Source organism: Nannospalax galili, unplaced genomic scaffold, assembly GCF_000622305.1.
Source record: "Nannospalax galili isolate Female #2095 unplaced genomic scaffold, S.galili_v1.0 scaffold707, whole genome shotgun sequence".
In the NCBI taxonomy this organism is placed as follows: domain Eukaryota; kingdom Metazoa; phylum Chordata; class Mammalia; order Rodentia; family Spalacidae; genus Nannospalax; species Nannospalax galili.
The window spans coordinates 938,783-957,236 of NW_008356263.1; the positions used below are offsets into that span (position 1 = coordinate 938,783).

Below are 18,454 nucleotides of genomic sequence, written 5' to 3' on the forward strand. Positions count from 1 at the left end.
ATCATTATTGTATGTGTAAAAGTGTATTGCTTACATGTGTGAAAGTGCACCCATGTTGTGCAATGCCCACGGAGGTCAGAAGAGGGCACTGGATCCCCTGGAACTGGAATTACCAATGGTTGTTAGTTGCCATGTGGGTGCTGGGAATCAAACCCAGGTCTTCTGCAAGCACAGCCACTGCTCTTAACTGCTGAGCCATCTCTCCAGTCTCTAATCCAACAAGTTTTTAAGAATAAGAATTAATAAATTTTAAAATTAATAGAGTCTGGGTTTAGTAACACACATCATAATCCCAGCATTTGGGAAATGAAGGCGAAAGGATCACTAGCTCAAAGTCCATCAGTCTCCAAAGATATTGTGGTATTAGTGTAAGGACAGACAAAACAACCAGTAGGATGGAATAGAGACTGTATATTTAGGCATTTGATTTATGATTAATTTCCACTATAGTGAGGTGGAATATAAAACAGTAAGTTCAATAAATTGTGCTGGGCCAACTATCCATTTAAAAATATTTTATTTATTATTTTTATTTTATGTGTCTGTGTGTATTGCCTGCATGTAGGTAAGTGCACCCATGTAGTGCAATGCCCACAGAGGTCAGAAGAGGCTGTTGGATCCCCTGGGACTGGAGTTATGGACAGTTGTTAGCTGCCATGTGGGTGCTGGGATTCGAACCTGGGTCTTCCGCAAGAACAGTCAGTGTTCTTAACTGCTGAGCCATCTCTCCAGCCCCCTAACTATCCATTTATGAAAAACAATTAAAGTTGATCCTTTGGTCATACCACACATAAAAAGTTAATTCTAATTAGATTGCTGATATAAAAAACTAAAAACAAAGCCAGGCATGGTGGCGCACGCCTGTAGTCCCAGCACTTGGGAGGCAGAGGCAGGTGGATCTCTGTGAGTTCAAGGCCAGCCTGTTCTGCATAGTGAGTTCCAGGCCAGCTGGGGCTACAGGGAAACCCTGTTTCAAAACCACCAAAAAACAAACGAACAAAAAAACCTAAAAACAAAATTTCTAAAGTGTCTTCCTGACTTTGGAGTAAGTAAAGATTTTTCGAAAGGATACGAGAAGTACTGACCATATGGAAATGAATAAAAATTTAAGAGCACATTCAAGAACTACTAGTCATCAAAAAAAAAAATCTCATAATGTCAGTGAAGAAAATGGGGGAGGGGAAGAAGTGAGCGGTAAGAGACTCCAGGGTCCATTCTTGTGGGCAATGCCTCATACTCATCAGGCTCTCATACACGGAGCCATCGAACCTCTAGGCTGGTGGGTATAAGAAGTTGGCTCATTCCTTCTATTGCCCACAGCTAGTTATTACTGCCCAAAACATGAAGGTAGAAGTGCAAAGGTGCACGAATGGGGGAAGGTGGCTACTCCAGGATGAAGAGTTAAGAGCTTCAGAGAATCAATAACTGTGAAGACTCTCTTTTCAAAGGGAGAAAGATGTTGCAGGCTGTGAATGTTCCCTACTTGGAAAAATCATCTTAGAGAAAAGAGACCTTGGGTTCCATGTGAATCTCAAACATGTCCAACACACACACACACACACAAAATCAATCAATCAATCAATCAATCAATGTAACGAGAACTCTAAAAATAAACTGGGCAAGATGGCAAGATGGTTCAGTGGATATAAGTGCTTGTCATGAAAGCCTGATGACCTGAGTTTGAGCCCTGAATCTCACTGTGGAAAATGAGAACTGACTTTGGAAAGTTGTCCTCTGATCTCCATACTCATGCTGTGACATGCACAAACACAAACACACACACACACACACACACACACACACACACACACACATGGAATAATGATTAATAAAAATTGATCACTGGTGAACACACACACGTGGAATAATAATCAATAAAAATTGATCACTCTGGCAAAAGGATGCTCATCTGTCTGCAGAGGAATGAGAATATTGTTTCAGACCACATTTTGATTTATAATTCATTTGGAACTGGTGTGTGTAGGGGCATGTAAACTCAAATAGTGGCTGTTATGGCATCATTGAGGACAGATACCATGTCTCATTTTATGCTGACCATGACCATGGCCCCTAACACATTTTGGGGACCAGAGTGTGACCACCATCTGGTTACCATTTGTCTCTAGTACAGATTTGGGTTTTCAGGGGCTCTGCCTTGAAGGGCTCTGCACAGTGAGAACTGCTTGCACTAAGAATAGGGTAAGATGACCCTCAATGATGCAGCCCAAGTGAGAGGAATCCAAGATAACAGTTCTGCATGGCTGCAGGGCATGGGTGTGTCAGTTGGCAAAGACAGGGTTTCCAAATGTCTGACATCCAAGTTGGACACTAGATTCACTGGAGAGTGAATTTAAAAAATTGGTTTCCAGAGGGACAATCCCTTCACTCAGGGAGTAGGTCTCAGAGATTGGGAGTCTTCTGGGGCTCTGGGTGGGTGAATAGGCCTAGGAAACTTTTTACCACCTTCCTCTAAAGAGAGCCAGAAGTGACCTGAGTCTGGGGAGGTAAGGAGGGTTGAAGTATGGCTCAAAGGGGCATCCTGCAATCCACAAGCTGCCCACCATGCTCAGGACAACCCTACAGTCTCTGAAATTGTATCTCACTTCAGGCCTCTATACATCTAGGTTAGTATTTAACATGCTTGGCCCTGGTACCCAGCAATGTCTGACAACTTTCATTTTGGTGTTGGACAGACAACTAGGAAACTGAGTTCTAAGTAGCTAGATTATGCCCTCAGCCAACCCTGTTGGAACTGAGCCCATCTCCTGGCAGGTATAAAGCAGGGGCTACTTGCTCAGTTGGTGACTGGGGCTGTTTAAAAAGCCCAAGGTATTGTGCTGGGCCTGGTGGCGCAGCCTTTAATCCCAGCATGCAGGAGGAAGAGGCAGGTGGATCTCTGTGAGTTCAAGGCCAGCCCGGTCTACATAGTCAGTTCCAGGACAGCTGGGGCTACAGGGGGACCCTGTCTCAAAAAGGCCAAAAAAAAAAAAAAAAAAAAACCACCAAAAACAAAAAAAACAAGCCCACGGTAGAAGGGTGTCCAAGGGGCATGGTTTATAGTGGTACCATGACTGCTACAGGACCACTGAGAAAAGCAGACCAAAGAAGCAGGCAAGAGAGAGGCCAGGTGGCCACCTGCATCTGGTTTATTGTTTCATTTTGTCCAAGCTTAGCAGAGTATGAGGCCATCTGAGGGGTAGCCAGGCTGTTCCATGGCAGCAACAAGTCTGTGTGTGTGTGTGTGAGAGTGAGAGAGAGAGAGAGAGAGAGAGAGAGAGAGAGAGAGAGACAGAGAGAGAGACAGAGAGAGACAGAGACAGAGACACACAGAGATGCACAGAGAGGGACAGAGTTCATGAAACATCCATTGGATTAAGATTCAAAATTCAAGAGGCCTGGTCCCTCCTCTTCATATCTTCCAAGCCTAAAACTCCCACATGGAGGCATGATGTGGTCAGCATGAATGTGCAACTCTCAAAGAAAATTGGGGCAGCCATGGGGTCCAGTAGCTTGTGGGCAGCTCCATGGGAGCCTGGAAGGGCTTCTTGAGACTGCTGGGCACCACCTTGTTCACTGGGGAGAAGATAGGCTGCTAGGTCAGGCGAGATGGGTCAGATGCAAACAGGACTTCTTTAGGTCACCACTCCCTGAGCTGTCCTCTTTCCCACAGTCCCCATTTCTTGATCCTCTCACCAGCATCCCTGATCTGCACAAAATCCATCTCTTGCAGAGGAACTGACCCAGTGAATGAGGCCTGAAATCCCAACACCTCCCTGTGATGTTCTCCTGCCAAGAGCATTAGCACAGCACTGGGGCTTCTAATGTACCCCAAGAAAGGGAGAAGAGAGGTGTCTGGGTATGAAGGGGCCTTGAGACAAAGGTGAAGGCCTCTCCCTGTCTAGCCCAGGGATTGAGGTCTTTCCAGAGTCCTGACCCTGTATCTGCTTGTGCTGTCATCTGGGCCATGAGCATGAATCCAGAGACCTCCAGTCCAGACTCATTGGTGGAACACTTGCAGACCTGGTGGGGAGAGAAGAAAGTCCTGGAAGAAGGCTGGCTATAAGGAGATAGAAAGCCATTTCTATTTAATTTGTGCCACTTGGGTGGCTGTTTACCTTGGACAGTTGTCTAGATGGGCATGGGGAAAGAAGACTTGGACCCCAACTCCCCAACCTTGCCTTTTGGAGAGAGAATTTATTTCAAGGCCAGGAGACAGCAAGACTCAGATGGACACCTACCATAATTAGGAATATGCCAGACTCTGGAGTCCCCGGGCTGCAGAGTGGAACTTGTCAGTATCTTCAAAAGGCTGGTCTGTAGTCAGCAAAGAGGGAAATAAGTCTTGTGTTGCCTGGTGCCCTTACCTGCTCATCCTTCTCTAGGCTGCCAATCACCCCAGCACTGGTTTGGGGTCAGCACTACAGGAAAATGTAAGGGTTACCTTCAGACCTTTAGATATGCAGCCTAGACCCTTGATCTCACTTCCCTAACTCTGGGCTCCTCTTCCTAGGTCTACCTTCGTGTGAGTGTAGTGTGGTGTGCAGGTGTGATCACATGTGTGAAGTCCAGAGGTATTGCTCTCCACTTTTTTTCTCCCGAGACAAGGTCTTCCTGTAGGCTGTTTGCCTGGAGCTCGATATGTAGACTAGGCTGGCCTCCACTTCACAGATATCCATCTGCCTCTGCCTCCCGAGTGCTGGCATTAGTGTGTGCCACCATATTCAGTCTTATACCTTATTTTTTGAGACAGTAAAACTGACTGGCCAGTGAGCCTGTGTCTACCCTAAGGTTAAGGTGACAGGTGGCTTTTTACTAAAGAGCCTCCTATCTCAGTCCCCTGAGTTCTGAGATTTACAGGCACTACACCACATCACCACACTCAACTTTAGTGTGGAAGCTAGGAGTCTAAACTCAGGTGCTAGTGCCTACACAGAAAACAACTGCTCATCAAGCCATGTCCTCACCTCAGACTTCTCTACTTTCAGAAGGCCTGTGCCAAGGTGAGGAAGCAGGTGGACCAGGACCAGAACACTGAGGAAAGAGTCCGGCTTCCAGGAGCGCTGACGTGTGTACAGCAGGTGTGATACCCCACCACTCTCCACCCTGCCTAGCCCCTTCCCTTTGCTGGCAGAACTCCTTTGTCTTCCCTGTCTCTCACATTTTAAGCTGCACATACAGATGGCTTAAGACAAATTACCCAAAAGTTGGAAATACGGCAAAAAAGGAGTGTATCTTTTTTTGCAGGGGGCGGGGGATGACAGGGTCTTGCTATGCTGGTTTTTTTTACTAAAGAGCCTCCTATCTCAGTCCCAAGTTCTGAGAGTCACAGGCACTATAGCCACTATGCCCATCTAGGACTGTGTAGTCTTTTAAAGTCACCTTGGAGTAGTATCTAATAATTCCACCTTAAAAGTCACTTTACTCTTTGTTAAGTTGATGTTATCTTGCAGGAGACTTCTAATTGATAGAAAAAGTATCAGTGGTAGGTGAAACACTGATATAATCTTAGTATTTAGGAAGCTGAGGCAGGAGGATCATGAGTTTGAGGCCACCCTGGGCTACAGAGAGATCTTGTCTCAAAAGCCAGCAACCCAAGAAGGGAAGGGAGGGAGGGAAAAAGGGAGGGAGGAAAGCCCTCCACAGGCTGGTTAGAGTTTACTGCCCTGCAGAACCAGTTTACACACAGCAGCCCTATTTCAGCATTCTCTTTTTCACTGACTTCTCCTATATTCTTCTTTGGTTTGGTTTTCCGTGTGTGTGTGTGTATGTGTGTGTGTGACAAATGTGTGCGGTTGATATTGGGAATTATCCTGAACTGCTCTTCTTCCTTATTCATTGAGGCAAGGTCACTCAATGAAACCCAGAGCTCACTGATTTGGCCCCACTAGAAAATTAATTTATTCTTCAAACCCTGCTTGGGCAAGGCCTTTTCTGATAACAGTTTTCCCTGTGGATGTTTCACCAACCAGCCCCCTTGCCCTCTTACCCTGCATAAAAGTTTGTAATTAGCTGAATCACCGTCTAAGGACTGCCTGGATTGTCCAAAGAGCAGCCTCCGGAGGAAAGGATCCCATTCTATCCGCAGAGCAGGGCAGTGGACCACAATGACTTGCTGGATAACCTCTAACTACAGTCAGTTTTCCTATGATCAGGTGGAGCCTCTGGTTGTTATGCATATTTGTCATCTTGTCTTCCCAGGCTCCCTGCTTGCTACACACTCCTTCCGAGGTCCCCAAACTCTCTTATACAGAGACTCTAGGGCACAGAAGCCTCTCAGGGCACTGTTCATAGTTTTTATCCTTTCTGGTTACGGGGACCACTTAAACTGTCACTGTACTGAGTTCAGGGATGACTCTAGGTCCCAGCATAGTGGCCTTGCTCCCATGACTTGATCTTGGCTTCAGAAAACCCTGTCAGACTTAGGAAACATGGATGTCTCTTCTTCAGCCTCAGACACCCATAGGAACTAATTACAAGATGCTCTTTGAAAATTAAATGTTTTACTCTAATAAATTTGTTTCCTAGAAGATTCACAGTATACCCCAGTCCATTAAAAACTAAATAAGTATCTCCACTTACCTAATTTGAACTGATATATTTTTTAAACAGGGTCTCCTTGTAGCCCCAACTGGCCAGGAACTTGCTATGTAGACCAGATTGGCCTCAAACTCACAGAGCTCTGCCAGCTTTTGCCTCCTGAGTGCTGGGACTAAAGGCTTGTGCCACTGCACCCAGCTAGAAACTCTGATTCTTATGTAAGGAACACCCATTACTATCTGGGAGACTATCCCATAGGGTATGCTCTACTCCAGTCCTAGCCTAGTCTCTTTCAGCTCAGTTGTCTAGCAAACTACTGAAGCCCTCTAGAGTCTTCTGCACTTGAAGAGGGCCCTTCTTACCCAACACTCACTTGAGAATTTAACTGCTAGTTATTAAGCACCTACTGTGAGAAAAGTGCCAAGCCAGGCACTAGGTTAAGTACTGAACTCTGGCTTGGGTCCCGGGAGCTCCTTAGAGACACATCTGCGTAGCCTCACAGAGAAACACCTGCAAGTCCCTTGAGAAACACTACTTCATCTAGCTCTGCTCCTAACTGGGTCTTGGGTCCACCCCACATACTATTGCTTCTACCTCCTTTCCCACAGCCAACCTCTCCCTCTATGTATTGAATTTCCAATGACCACTTGGGTGGGGAAAGTCCTGTGAGCTAAAAGTATTCTGCTGCACATGCGTAAAATGAGAGAACAGTTGTTTCATTACCAAAACCTATGAAGGCTGACTTCTCAATTCCTAATCTGTACAGAAGGAAAGGGAAAACTAGGCCTTATCTAAAGGCAGTGCTCTCTTGTTCATTAAATGATCTAATCTCGCAGTGGTATGCGCCTCTGGTAGACATGGGGGAAAGGTATGAAATCCACTGGGTTTCTCCAACTCAGAGTTGGGTATTTGCTCTGGGCTCTATTAGATGGGACTGGACTATTGGGATCTTTTCCAACTAGGAATTCAATCTTCTTTGCCAAGTGGCCTGTTCAGTGTCCAGACAGAGTCCAGGGCACTTCTAACTGTAAGACCCAGTGACTCCAAACAGGCCTCCCTGGACCCCTGCAGTCTCTTGCGGAGCACCCTCCGAAGAGAACTGGTCAACAGCATGAGGCATTGGTGGGATTTAGATGGAGGGGGCTCCTTGAGTCAGTGGCTAGAAAAAAGCCCTTCCCTCAGGCCGTTGTGAGACAGCCTTGATCGCTCACCTGGAAGCCCCTCTCCGTGTGCTCTGGGGCAGGCCTGGGATGGGGAGCTGGGTGGGCGGAGCACAGGCGCGAAGGCGCTCCTCTGTTTGACAGCGGAGATCATGTTGACAGGCGAGAAGGAGAAGACGCTGGTGGTAGGGGCTGCGGCCGGGAGGGACATGGAAGAGGCAGCCAGCGGCGGGCTAGAGGGCATGACTCCGGGGCGGGGCAAGGATGGGGCACATGCAGCACGGAAGGCAGTGGGAGACACAACAGGGAGACAGCACCAGAGTGAGCAGCAGGGTTGGGGTGCCACATAGGTGCCCGTGTGTGCTGCTGACCAGGCTGCAGGCTCAGACCTCCCAAGGGGCTGTGAGAGTCCTGGGAAGACCAGTGCAAGGCAACATCTAGAGGTGAACTGGGAGCTTCTGGGGTTCTGGGCCAGCCCTTGCCTTTTTTGGAGCTCTGGACACTATTTCTCAGGGCTGGGGATAACAGAATCAGACCCAGTGAAAACGAAAGAACCAAACAGTGGATGTGCCCCTCCCAAATGAGAGATGAGTGTGAAGTTGGGATTCCTGCTAAAAATCACTGGGATTTTGAAATGTTTATGGGTCTGGATTGCCAAGGCTCAACAAAGTTCAGGGGTCACAGTGGAGTTGGGGTAAGTCAACAGGAATGAAGTTTGGGTGTACATACAGTGTCCTGTTGTAAGGCTTCTCTGCCAAGAATCACAGTTCGCACAAGCACCCTAACTTCCGTTATAAGCGTGCATTCTTTTACAATGTGCTCTATGCTTTGTGCCTCCACTCTCCTTCTCTTGGTACTGTTTCTTTCTACCTTAATGCAGGGTCCTGTTAGCGTCAGTCTGGACCCTGGACGTGCCCTCTATCTCTTTCTCCCAGTGAGTCAATCTTAAAGAAAAAAGAGAGTTCGACATCTTCAAAGCCTTCTGCTCTTCAATTTTATAACCATTTAAGGCTGTGACCTACCTTCATGAAAACAGTGAGGGAGCTTCCTATACAAAAGTTTTATGCATTCCTTCTTTCAATAGTGTTATCTGCTGGGGGTTCCAGTTCAGGGCACCTCTGCATCTTACTTTTGTCTTATTTGAACCCAATTCCCTGCTTCTCTCTTCTATAGATCAGTAAGGGAGGAGTTTTAGCATTGTCCAAGAAGCAGATAATGGACAGAAGCCTGCTCTGACATCAGAGCACCCACCCCACTAGCTTTTGATACAAGGCTGGCTTCAACAGCTGCCCTATTTCAAATGTCCTCCCCCAGTGGTCACCACCTCCTTGAAACCTAGCTGGTAAGGCTTGGGAAATTATGAAGTACTTAACAAGAATACTAGAAAATATACTGTATTTCCCAAGGCCCAGAGAGCTTATAGCCACATTATGTATCTTGGATAGTACTGAGAGTTGTGGGTCATTCTAGAATTGCTGATAAGACCAAGTAGAGACCCAAATGGTCATCTTCAGATCCTCTGGCTAGGATAATTCTGATGACATTTTAGGGATGTCTTGGCAAACTAATAAGCATGACACCCTTTGCAATTGTGTCACAAAGCAGTCTACACTCAGAAGAATGGATGTGGACCTGGGTAAGCATTGCCCAAGACAATATTCTGAGACAGTAATAGCGCTGGGTAGAATTCAGAATCTCTGTTGATGCTGGGTGCAAACCATAAGCAGCTCTGGAATTTTTTTACCTTGCTAAGTGAGGTGGCCCTGGGCACTGTACACTGGGGCAAATGTTCCTACTGATAGCAGTGTGTATATCTGGAAAGGGGTGAGGGCTTTGGGGAGAAAGATTTAAGTCCAAGGGAAACTCAGAAAGAGGCTGTTGTCCTAGAATGGAAGGAATGCAGAACAGAAGAACCTGGTCTAAGCAAAGGATCAGGAGAGATAGGCTTGGGAGGGGCCACAAGAGGGTTATGACCTGGGTGGCTTCTGGTTTGTGGGGGCTCAATAAGTTGTGCCAGGCCAGATCCATAGCCAGAAAGAACAGTATCTTTGATAAGGAAATCCAGGCAGGTGGGTAGACAGTTGTTTTCATCAACAGCAAACAGGGAAAAGCCAGAGCTTAGGGAACTGCAGGCAAAGCCACAACAAGCTCCTCCTGGGCAGTTGTTATTTCTCAAATTCAGCAGTGTCCTGGTCTGGAGGGAAAACTTCTATTGTGATTGGTAGGGAAGCTTCTTGCTGGTGAGAAAGGGTGGCCAGATTCCCCCAAGCCCAGTGCTTTATCTCAATTGGTGCATTATAAATGTCTGCTGAGTAGCCATTGACAGTGAACAGAACAAGGCAGTACAAATCCATAAAGCACAAAAGCAGTTCTGGATGTCACTCACCCAAGACATCCAGACACTGCCTATCCTTCTAGCTGAGAGCTGCCCTGCCCCAAGATGCTAGAGGGAAGTTGGTTAGCACCTACAGTCTGGGCTGGGCCTAAGAAATCATACATTCTTTCTGACCTTTTAGGCACAGTGCATATTCTGAACAGAGAACCACCTGACAGGAGGTGGTACTGATCCTATTTTACTGAGAAGACCCTTTAAGTTCATAGAGGTAATGTGAATTTCAGACAGCTCCTGACTGGGACACTCAAGCTTTAAATCCAGCTCTGATCACTCAAAATTCGCTTGCTCTGCCTGATCACACCACTAGAGTCACACATCCTGCCACCTCCCACCCGGCCCCTGGCCTGGGGGCTGTTGGAAGCCCGCGTCTTTTGAGTTTCCTTAGACTTCCAGCAGGGGCCGCCAGCCTCCTCTCGAAGTCCCGGTGTGAGACGGAAAGGTTACTGTCCACCAGGTTTCAGCCCAGGGCCCCCCAATGAAAGACAGCTTCACAACTAGAGGGCTAGAAGTGATGTGTACAACTCGGGTCAGCGAAGAGGGCTTAAGGGGCATGAAATCTAGCCCCAGGATCTCGGGAACCCCCCAGGACTGAGGCTGAGGTCCAAAGGCAGGGAGTAGCCACATGAAGGACTGATTCCAAGAGCAAGGCCAAAGTTCACCACTGGCCTAAAGGAGGAACTGGAAACCCACATCCCAGGATGGGTCGAAGGCAGGGCCGAATCCATTCTGCATTCCCAGGCCCAGGCCCTCCCTTCCTGTGGGCGGGGAACACTCACTAGCGAAAGGCGAGGTGGCGGTGGAGCCATTGAGGAAGCTGGGGGAGCCCGGCACGCCAAGGCCGGCCACCCCCTGTGCGCTGTAGCTGCCCAGGCCAGCTCCGAGGCCACTGCCATAGCTGCTCTGCTGAGACCCGGGGCTGGGCGCGAAGCCGCGTGGGGACGCGCTGCCGCAGCTGCGCGCATACCCTGCGAGAGAGTGCTGGTTAGGAGCCGGGGATGGGGGCTGTCCTGAGCACCGCAACTCCGGGCCGGGCGGTGCACGCACCCGGCTCCGGTGTGGCGTCCCCGACCGTGATAGCGAGCGGGCTGCTGAAGGCGTTGATGCCCACGACAGCCGGGTGCGGGTGGCTGGGAGCCATGGGTCCGAGTGGCGCGGGCGCACGTGGGGCGCTGTACAGGGCTTCGGCCACGTCCGCCGCTCGCTTCAGGAGGAGCTCCTGCGAAGACAAGAGCAGGGCAGCGGCAGGGGCAGGAAGGGAGCGCCTGGCCCGTGGCGCTGGGAGGTGGGCGGAGGCGCCATACCTGGTTACTGCTGGGCACTCCATACAGGGCCTCAGCCAAGTCGGCCGCCCGCTTCAGCAGCACTTCCTGGGGGCAGGGGAGGAGACAGTAGGATGGTGGAACAGCCCCTGGGAGTGCTAAGGGGCCAGGGTGGGGGTTCCTCGCCCCTTTGCCCCCGGGACACCCTCACTCAGGTCCCCCCTCTCTCAGGTCCCCCCTCTGAGTACCTTGGGCAGCCTCTCAGGGTCTCCTGGGTGTCTTGGAATGACTTTTTGTAGCCGCTGGAATCCGTAGTCAATGGTAGGCTCATTCAGGGCTGGGGAGAATGGCGATATTTGGTGGATACCCCTCCCACATCAGGACGTAGGGCACAACAGTTCAGGAACCTTGCTGCTGGACACTTCCAGCAAGCCCAGCCCTAGTGTCCCGGGAAAACCCCAGGCCCACGTATCAGTGAACTTCAGGAGAGTTTCTGTGGTTCCTTTGTTTGTTTGTTAGAATTCATTCAACAAATATTATGGAGCCAGGCTCTGTGCCAAGCTTGGCATCAACACATATGCAGTTAGGAAGGAAAAAAGGAAACGATATATATATATATTTCTAGGGGCAGGACCCAAGGGAGTTTTCTGTTTGTATTTGGTCATAACACTTTGTCATTAAAAATAAAACAACCTAGCAATCTCCATTTATCATGGATCAAGTGGTATGTAGCCATCAAAGCTTTGCATGCACCCAAAATGAGATGACAGACTGGTCAATACCTTGGGCTCTCTGGAGAATGCACCAGACTTAACCAATTCCCTACTCCTTCCCTCCTTGAGCCCCTTATTCCACCTTGCAGTAGCTCAGCACACTGTCCTAACCCACCAGTCTCAAACTACACTCTTCATTTCCAGTGCCGGACTTAGTTAATTTCCTTTAGTTTTCCACACCGGCATAAAGCACTTACTTCTTAGGCTTTGCACTTTCCTTCTTCCAGCTGTCTGCCTCCCTATTCAGCCCTCTAGTTTTAACTTGGCCTAATTCAGCACATACAGGCACCCCTGTGGGTTTCTGCTGTCTAGCCCTCCACTCTGTAACTCCACCCACCCACCCCAATTTGGCTGGCAGCTAAACCTGAAGGAGCTACCCAGGAGTATCCTTTGCCCCCTCCTCCAAGGTCTCAAAGGAGGGAGAAAGTAGTGGCTTGAGTTGGGCCCAGATGTGATGATGGAGGTGAATGAAGATTCTACCTAGTGGTCACTTTGAACCACGCATTCTAGGAATTTCCACAAACCTTGTCCTAACTGCTCATCAGGGTGATGTGTATTTGTGAGCTCTCACCTTAAGGGTGTGTGAATGTAGTGAGGTCTGGGAGACTCAAGAGGTCCAGGAAAGATTTGGAGAGTGAGCCCATTTGGGAACATCTTTGAGATTAAAAAAACATACTCTTGGGGAGGTTCTGAACTCTGGAGGATGTGGGCTGGGCTAGGGGGTCCCCCTGGTGAGAAGACCCAAGGCAGAGGAGGTTCCTCCCCTCCTTCTGGCAAGGAGCCAGAAGACCCAGGGAGAGAAACACAGGTCAGAGAAAAGACCTTGAGTGATCGATCACCTAGTGTAGGGGTGGGGTGGTGGTGAGGGAATAATAGCCACCCAGGGAATGGGGCCACCTGTAAACTTTTGTCAATACTGGCAACAGTGTTTGAGTTCCTTGAGCTCTTAAGGACTATCGCTGTGAATCTCAGGCTGGCTTCAGCTGCCTGATTCCTTACCTGTGTAGACAAAGCGGCCAGGGGCTCCTTTGCAAAACTGCTTGGATTTGTAGGAGAGGGTCACTTCCACCACCCCAGGGATGTGTCGCGGTGGTGTCTGCACCCGGATGGCATGAGGGGTGATGAGCTGTGAGAGGAGAGGGGAGGCCTGCAGGTCCCAGAGGGAGGGCCCAGTCCTGAGGCATGAAGGGAGACTGGCAGGGGTGGCCCACCTCACTCCACACAAGCACGTTGCCAAACAGGACCTGCAACCCGTCGAAGAAGTTGTCGCCGATGATAATGACGGTGGCGCCTCCCGTGGTCCAGCCCTCCCCAGGGCTGATGGCCTTGATGCAGGGGGTGGCAGCTGAGGGTAGGAGAGGACCTAGGTCAGGGAACTTCACCATGGTGGGGATTGAGGCTAGCCAGGGCTGGGCAGGGAGTCCTGACCTTCAGAAGGGTCCAGGCGGCGGGCCCTCCGGCCATGCTTGGAGTTGTTGTGCACAAACATGTTGTCGGACACGGCCAGCACATGTCCATCGACACTCACTGTCGTGGATACCACTACCTGTAGGGACAGCCAAGACTAGTCTGGATGGGGCCCTTGGGACCATGGAGTGGGGGTTGTTATATAGAACTAGCAACTTGAGGTTGGTGGTTCAAAAGGCAACTGTGCTGGTCGAGTTGGGGCCAGTTGGATCAGGTGGTACCCCTAGATGAACTGACCCCCTCAGGAGCTAAAAAAAAAAAAATCAAAAGCCCTGAAAAGTTCTGGCTCCTTAAACAAAGAGTGCCCTCCATTGTTGCATACAGGAACACTATTCAAGTATCCACCTAGCTTTAAGATTCACCCAACCAAGTATACTGAGACACAGCATCAGCTAGAGAACCCATTAACAAGGAGCCCCCACCCTTCTCTGGGCAGCAGATTGGGGCTGGCTTCTCCCACTACCCCTGCACTGGGAGGAGTATGCAGGTTGGGGATGTGCTAAGGGCAGCTGTTCTCGGCTTCACACTATGCAAATTACCTGGGTCGTTAATCATGTAAAAATGTCACAATTAGCATCTTCTTAAGTGGGACTCTAATGAAGCCTCCCTTGGCAGCCAGCATAAGTTGAGATGGAGCTTCCCCACCCCCAACAGGCACCAGGCCCTGAGGCCCAGAGCTGGGGAGAAACCTGCCCTGGCAGGGTCACAGTTTTCCCTTCACCTATCAGTAAAGGGTGGGTGGTCATGGTCTGGGGAGGCGCTTCCCAAACCTACCTGGAAGCGGCGCATGTCTCGGGGATTCCCTGCATTCTTCAGGCAGTTCTGGTTGCATTTGAGGAAGAACTTGAGGAAGAACCTGAAACAGTGAGGTTGGGAGGCTCAAGGGTCTTAGAGTTTCAGAGACAGATAAAGACTGTGGCTCCCTGCCAGGCCTACTCCCAGCACTGACTCCCTTCATTTGCTTTCACAGAGGTGCACATTTCACATCCCCATCGCGAGTTGTGTACACACAGAATGGACCAAACAAATGGACCGCAAAGACTATCTTACTACACAGGGTATCCCCATATGCACACAGTATATACAGTGCTTATCTGTCCATAAAGTATATCATCACACCTATACAGTGTGTATTCATCACAGATTATGCCAGTTATATATTCTATAGTATATATGGATATGTGTGCATGTACCTACTACACATGAATTATACTCATTACACTGTGACCCACCATACGTACAATGTATACTCCACATGTAGCATATGCTTACGTGTGCCCAATACCCAATACAAACTTATTATCATGTATATCTGTCAGGCTGTGCCCATCACATACAGTATATGTACTCAGCATAAACAGTATATCAATTATAGATGATGCATCTGCAATATTTACTATTACTTACAAGATATAGCCATTGTACAATTATATATTCCACATATGGCATATACTCATTATACACAGATTACTAATGGTGCAGGCACACACAAGTCTATATCCATCATGTGCATTACATGTCCATGCTACAGAGTATATGCACACAAAGATATGGAACACAGAGTGTATACATTAATATGCCAACTTGTGCTGTATATAATTTCTCCAAATATAGTCATTGAGAATACTGCCCAGTCATCCCATGGCAGCAGATCCCTCTTCCATAAATTCTAGATCCATTATAGGAAGTTTACAAACACAGAGCACATACCTGCCATATACACATATACCATACAGATGGGTAGTGATCATCTTTTTTACATATAACAATTGGGGGGAAGAATCACAATATATGCTGTGATTGAGGCTACTTTATATACAAATACATAGGGACTTACTCTTCCAAACTTTCTGATAGTTAGTGGTAAAGGTAGGGCCCTGACACCGTAAGTCCAGTAACTATGGACAATACTCTAGCCATTGTAAACTCAAGTTCTATAGTGACTGCCTTGGACCCTTTGGACCCTGTGAGGCTCTGGAGCATCTTGGGGAATGCTTTACAATCATGGAAGGCAGAACTAAGTTGGTGGCAGGTCCTGACATATACTATAGCTCCTCGGGTCTCTTAAGGCTCCTCTATTCAGTGTTCTCATACTCTTTAAGATATCTCATGGTATAGAGCCCTAGTAGTCACTTCATACAAGTCCCACAGTCATATGAATAGAGCATCTACTCCCTAAGCACACAGAGTGCTGACTGGTTCACTGAATTTTGGCATGTTTTATCAGGGGCTAGAGGGAAACATTCAGGGTGGGACACAGTCCTGGTCTTGAGGGGATTAATGTTAACTCTTAGCTATCACTGGTGATATGAACGACATGGGTATGCCCCAAAGCCACCAGGCATACCCCTTTTCTCAATACCTGTCTGCTGCACTCCATTCCAATCCTGCAGAACCAAGAGGAAGGGTTTCTGGGATATGGATGAGATGTGGGCTCTGGAACAGGTGGGCTCACTATGTGACAGGGGCAAGTCCTTCCACATCCGTGACCAGGGAGCAGCATCTGATGGCTGCTTAGCTTCCAGTCCTGCTTCTGAGGCATCTGTTCCTTCTAACCCTTCCAGCAGCAAGATTAGACTGCTGTCTTCGGTAGGGTCCTGACCCCTCCTGGCCCTTCCACAGCCTCTGCTCAGCAGGTCTCCCATATTTTCTTTTTCTAATTATAGTCTATTTGTGTTTTGGTTTATACCAATTCCCATGCCCTATCTGGTCACTCTCTAGGCTTCAAAGCTCTAGGACCTTGCCAGTAGCTGTATCCAGATGGGCTGGTCCTGGAACATCAGGTTTTGAGCCTGGCTGGCATTACCTGTAGAATAACAAGTAAAGTGCAGCTAGCACAAAGGCTGGACCCAATGTGGAATGTTGACTGTCAGTCCCTTTCCCTTCCTTCTGAGATTCTAGCTCAGAGACGGTACGCAGGTAAGACTATCAGAGGAGCTACTGCAATCACCCACTACCAAATGGTGGCCCACAAGCTGTTTGGAGTCAGAGGCCAGACCAACCCAAACACCTTCCAGAGAGCCCATTGCTACTGCTGTACACTTCATCAACTGGAGGGGTGTGAGCATAATTATCTGTAACTTGAAAAGAATGCCAAAATGCCCTTTGTCTTTTCAAAGTCACCTTGAAACTGTTTTTCAAAAAGCATCCAGACCAGCAGCAGCATCAGGTGGGAACTTGCTAGGAATGCAGAAACACAGGCCCTGCCCCATACCTGCTGAACCCCAACAGTTATGGTGGGGCACTGACATTCTCCTAAGTTCTCCAGACCTGTGACTACCAGTCTTTCAAGGCACTGAACCCTTGAAATGTGTTCAGTCCCAATCTGAGTGTGCTGCAAATCTGAAACACACATTTATTTCAAACACTTTGGAAAAAGATTATAAAATAACTCCTGAGTTAGCTGGATATAGTGGTGCACACCTGTAAACCCAGCGCTCAGGAGGCAGAAGCAGAAAATCAGGAGTTTAAGGCCAGCCTCAGCTACATAGTGAGTTTAAAGTTAGCCTGAGCTACGTGGGAACTCTGTCTCTTTCTCTTAAAAAAAAAAAAAGCCAACAAAATAACTCAGCAACTTTTTTATTTGATTCATGTTGAAACAATAATAGTTTAGATAAATTGGATTAAAGAAAATACCCAAACACAATTTTATATATTTCTTCTTTTCTAAAAAATGCAACAAGTAGAATGTCTTACATATGGCCTGTAGTGTATTATATTAGGCAACGCTGTTATAGAGTGGATGTCTATATAAATGCCCAAGAATATCTGGTCCTCTAGGGGAAAGTAACACCTCTTTCTACTGAATGGGAGTATCTGTGCTGTAAGGTTTGGGCTAATTGGCAAAAAACTGTTAAGATGTAAATGATATTTGTTGGAAGAAGTAAATAATTTTTGTTTGGAGAGAAATTAGGAAAGTTTACAATTTTATTGTCTTACGGACATCGCCCAGCTGTGTATCTAACTTGGCATCATATTCTAGGATTCCCTGTCTCTCCCCTCTCCTCCCTTTTCCTCCCGTTATATTTATGTACAGATTTCTCTCACATGTTCTTTGAACCAGCTTTCTCATTCCACTGGTTACAAAGACCATCAGTGTATTCACAGTTATGGTCGGCAGGAGGATCATGCTTCTCATATTTGAAGATTGAGGTGTTGGCAAAAGTGACTGGGCTACCCTATGTTCCTGCCTTCAAAGACTGGGCCTGGAATTAGAGGGCTTCTGATAAAGTCTAGGAGAACCAGGAAAAATACCTACACTTCCCTCCTGCTCTAGGGTGCCTGCCTTCAGTCTTGGGGTAGGGCTTAGGGTCTTTCTCCACCCAGGGAGCCAGGCAGACAAGGGGAGTTGTTGTATTCCACTTGAGTAATCAGGGAAGGATAACAGTGAAAGATGAGAAGAGCAAGTCCTCTGAGTCATGTCTGTGCCAAGGCCAGATGTGGAGGCTGGGAGTTGGGGGAAGGTTCAGGAATGTGGTGGGAAGAGCTGCAGAGAGGCAAATGCATGTATAGACATGGAACCTGAGGGTCTGAGGCAGCATCAGGGACCTGGAGCAGGTAAGTATGGACCTTGTTGAGGATTTGTGAATCTCTGCTCATTACCAAGGAAGAACCCTTCACTCCTGAAGCCCAGATTAGTCTGGAAGTATCCTCTGATCGGCCTTCCTTGACCCTGGCTTGACAGGCTGGAGAGGAGCTTAGAGAAGCCCTTTTCTCTGACTAGGATGAGTCACAGGCTGGGAACAAGGAAGACAGGGCCAAGCCCATTGTATCCCAACAGAGTGAGAGCAGAACTATGCCAAATGTTATCCTTACTAGTGGCAATGGACTTCTCTGGGGACACAACTTATCTGGATCTCCAAC

At 48.1% G+C, this 18,454-nt stretch overlaps 1 protein-coding gene across 10 annotated transcripts in view; it reads right to left on the reverse strand.

The window, feature by feature from the left end:
• Positions 1 to 3,029: 3,029 nt before the first annotated feature.
• Positions 3,030 to 18,454, reverse strand: part of Ebf4 (EBF family member 4) — a 74,343-nt gene continuing 58,918 nt past the window's right edge. For 3 of the 10 annotated variants that reach the window (XM_029556864.1, XM_029556862.1, XM_029556866.1), the window contains 11 exons: positions 14,366 to 14,447; positions 13,553 to 13,670; positions 13,336 to 13,469; positions 13,124 to 13,250; positions 11,600 to 11,688; positions 11,394 to 11,459; positions 11,137 to 11,308; positions 10,869 to 11,057; positions 7,749 to 7,997; positions 4,239 to 4,314; positions 3,030 to 4,020 (listed from right to left, as the gene is read on the reverse strand). In XM_029556864.1, the coding sequence (XP_029412724.1) occupies positions 4,244 to 4,314; positions 7,749 to 7,997; positions 10,869 to 11,057; positions 11,137 to 11,308; positions 11,394 to 11,459; positions 11,600 to 11,688; positions 13,124 to 13,250; positions 13,336 to 13,469; positions 13,553 to 13,670; positions 14,366 to 14,447 (1,297 nt within the window). In that variant the 3' untranslated portion in view covers positions 3,030 to 4,020; positions 4,239 to 4,243. The other 7 variants (XM_008854498.2, XM_008854496.2, XR_003847210.1 and 4 more) reach the window with 6 other exon arrangements.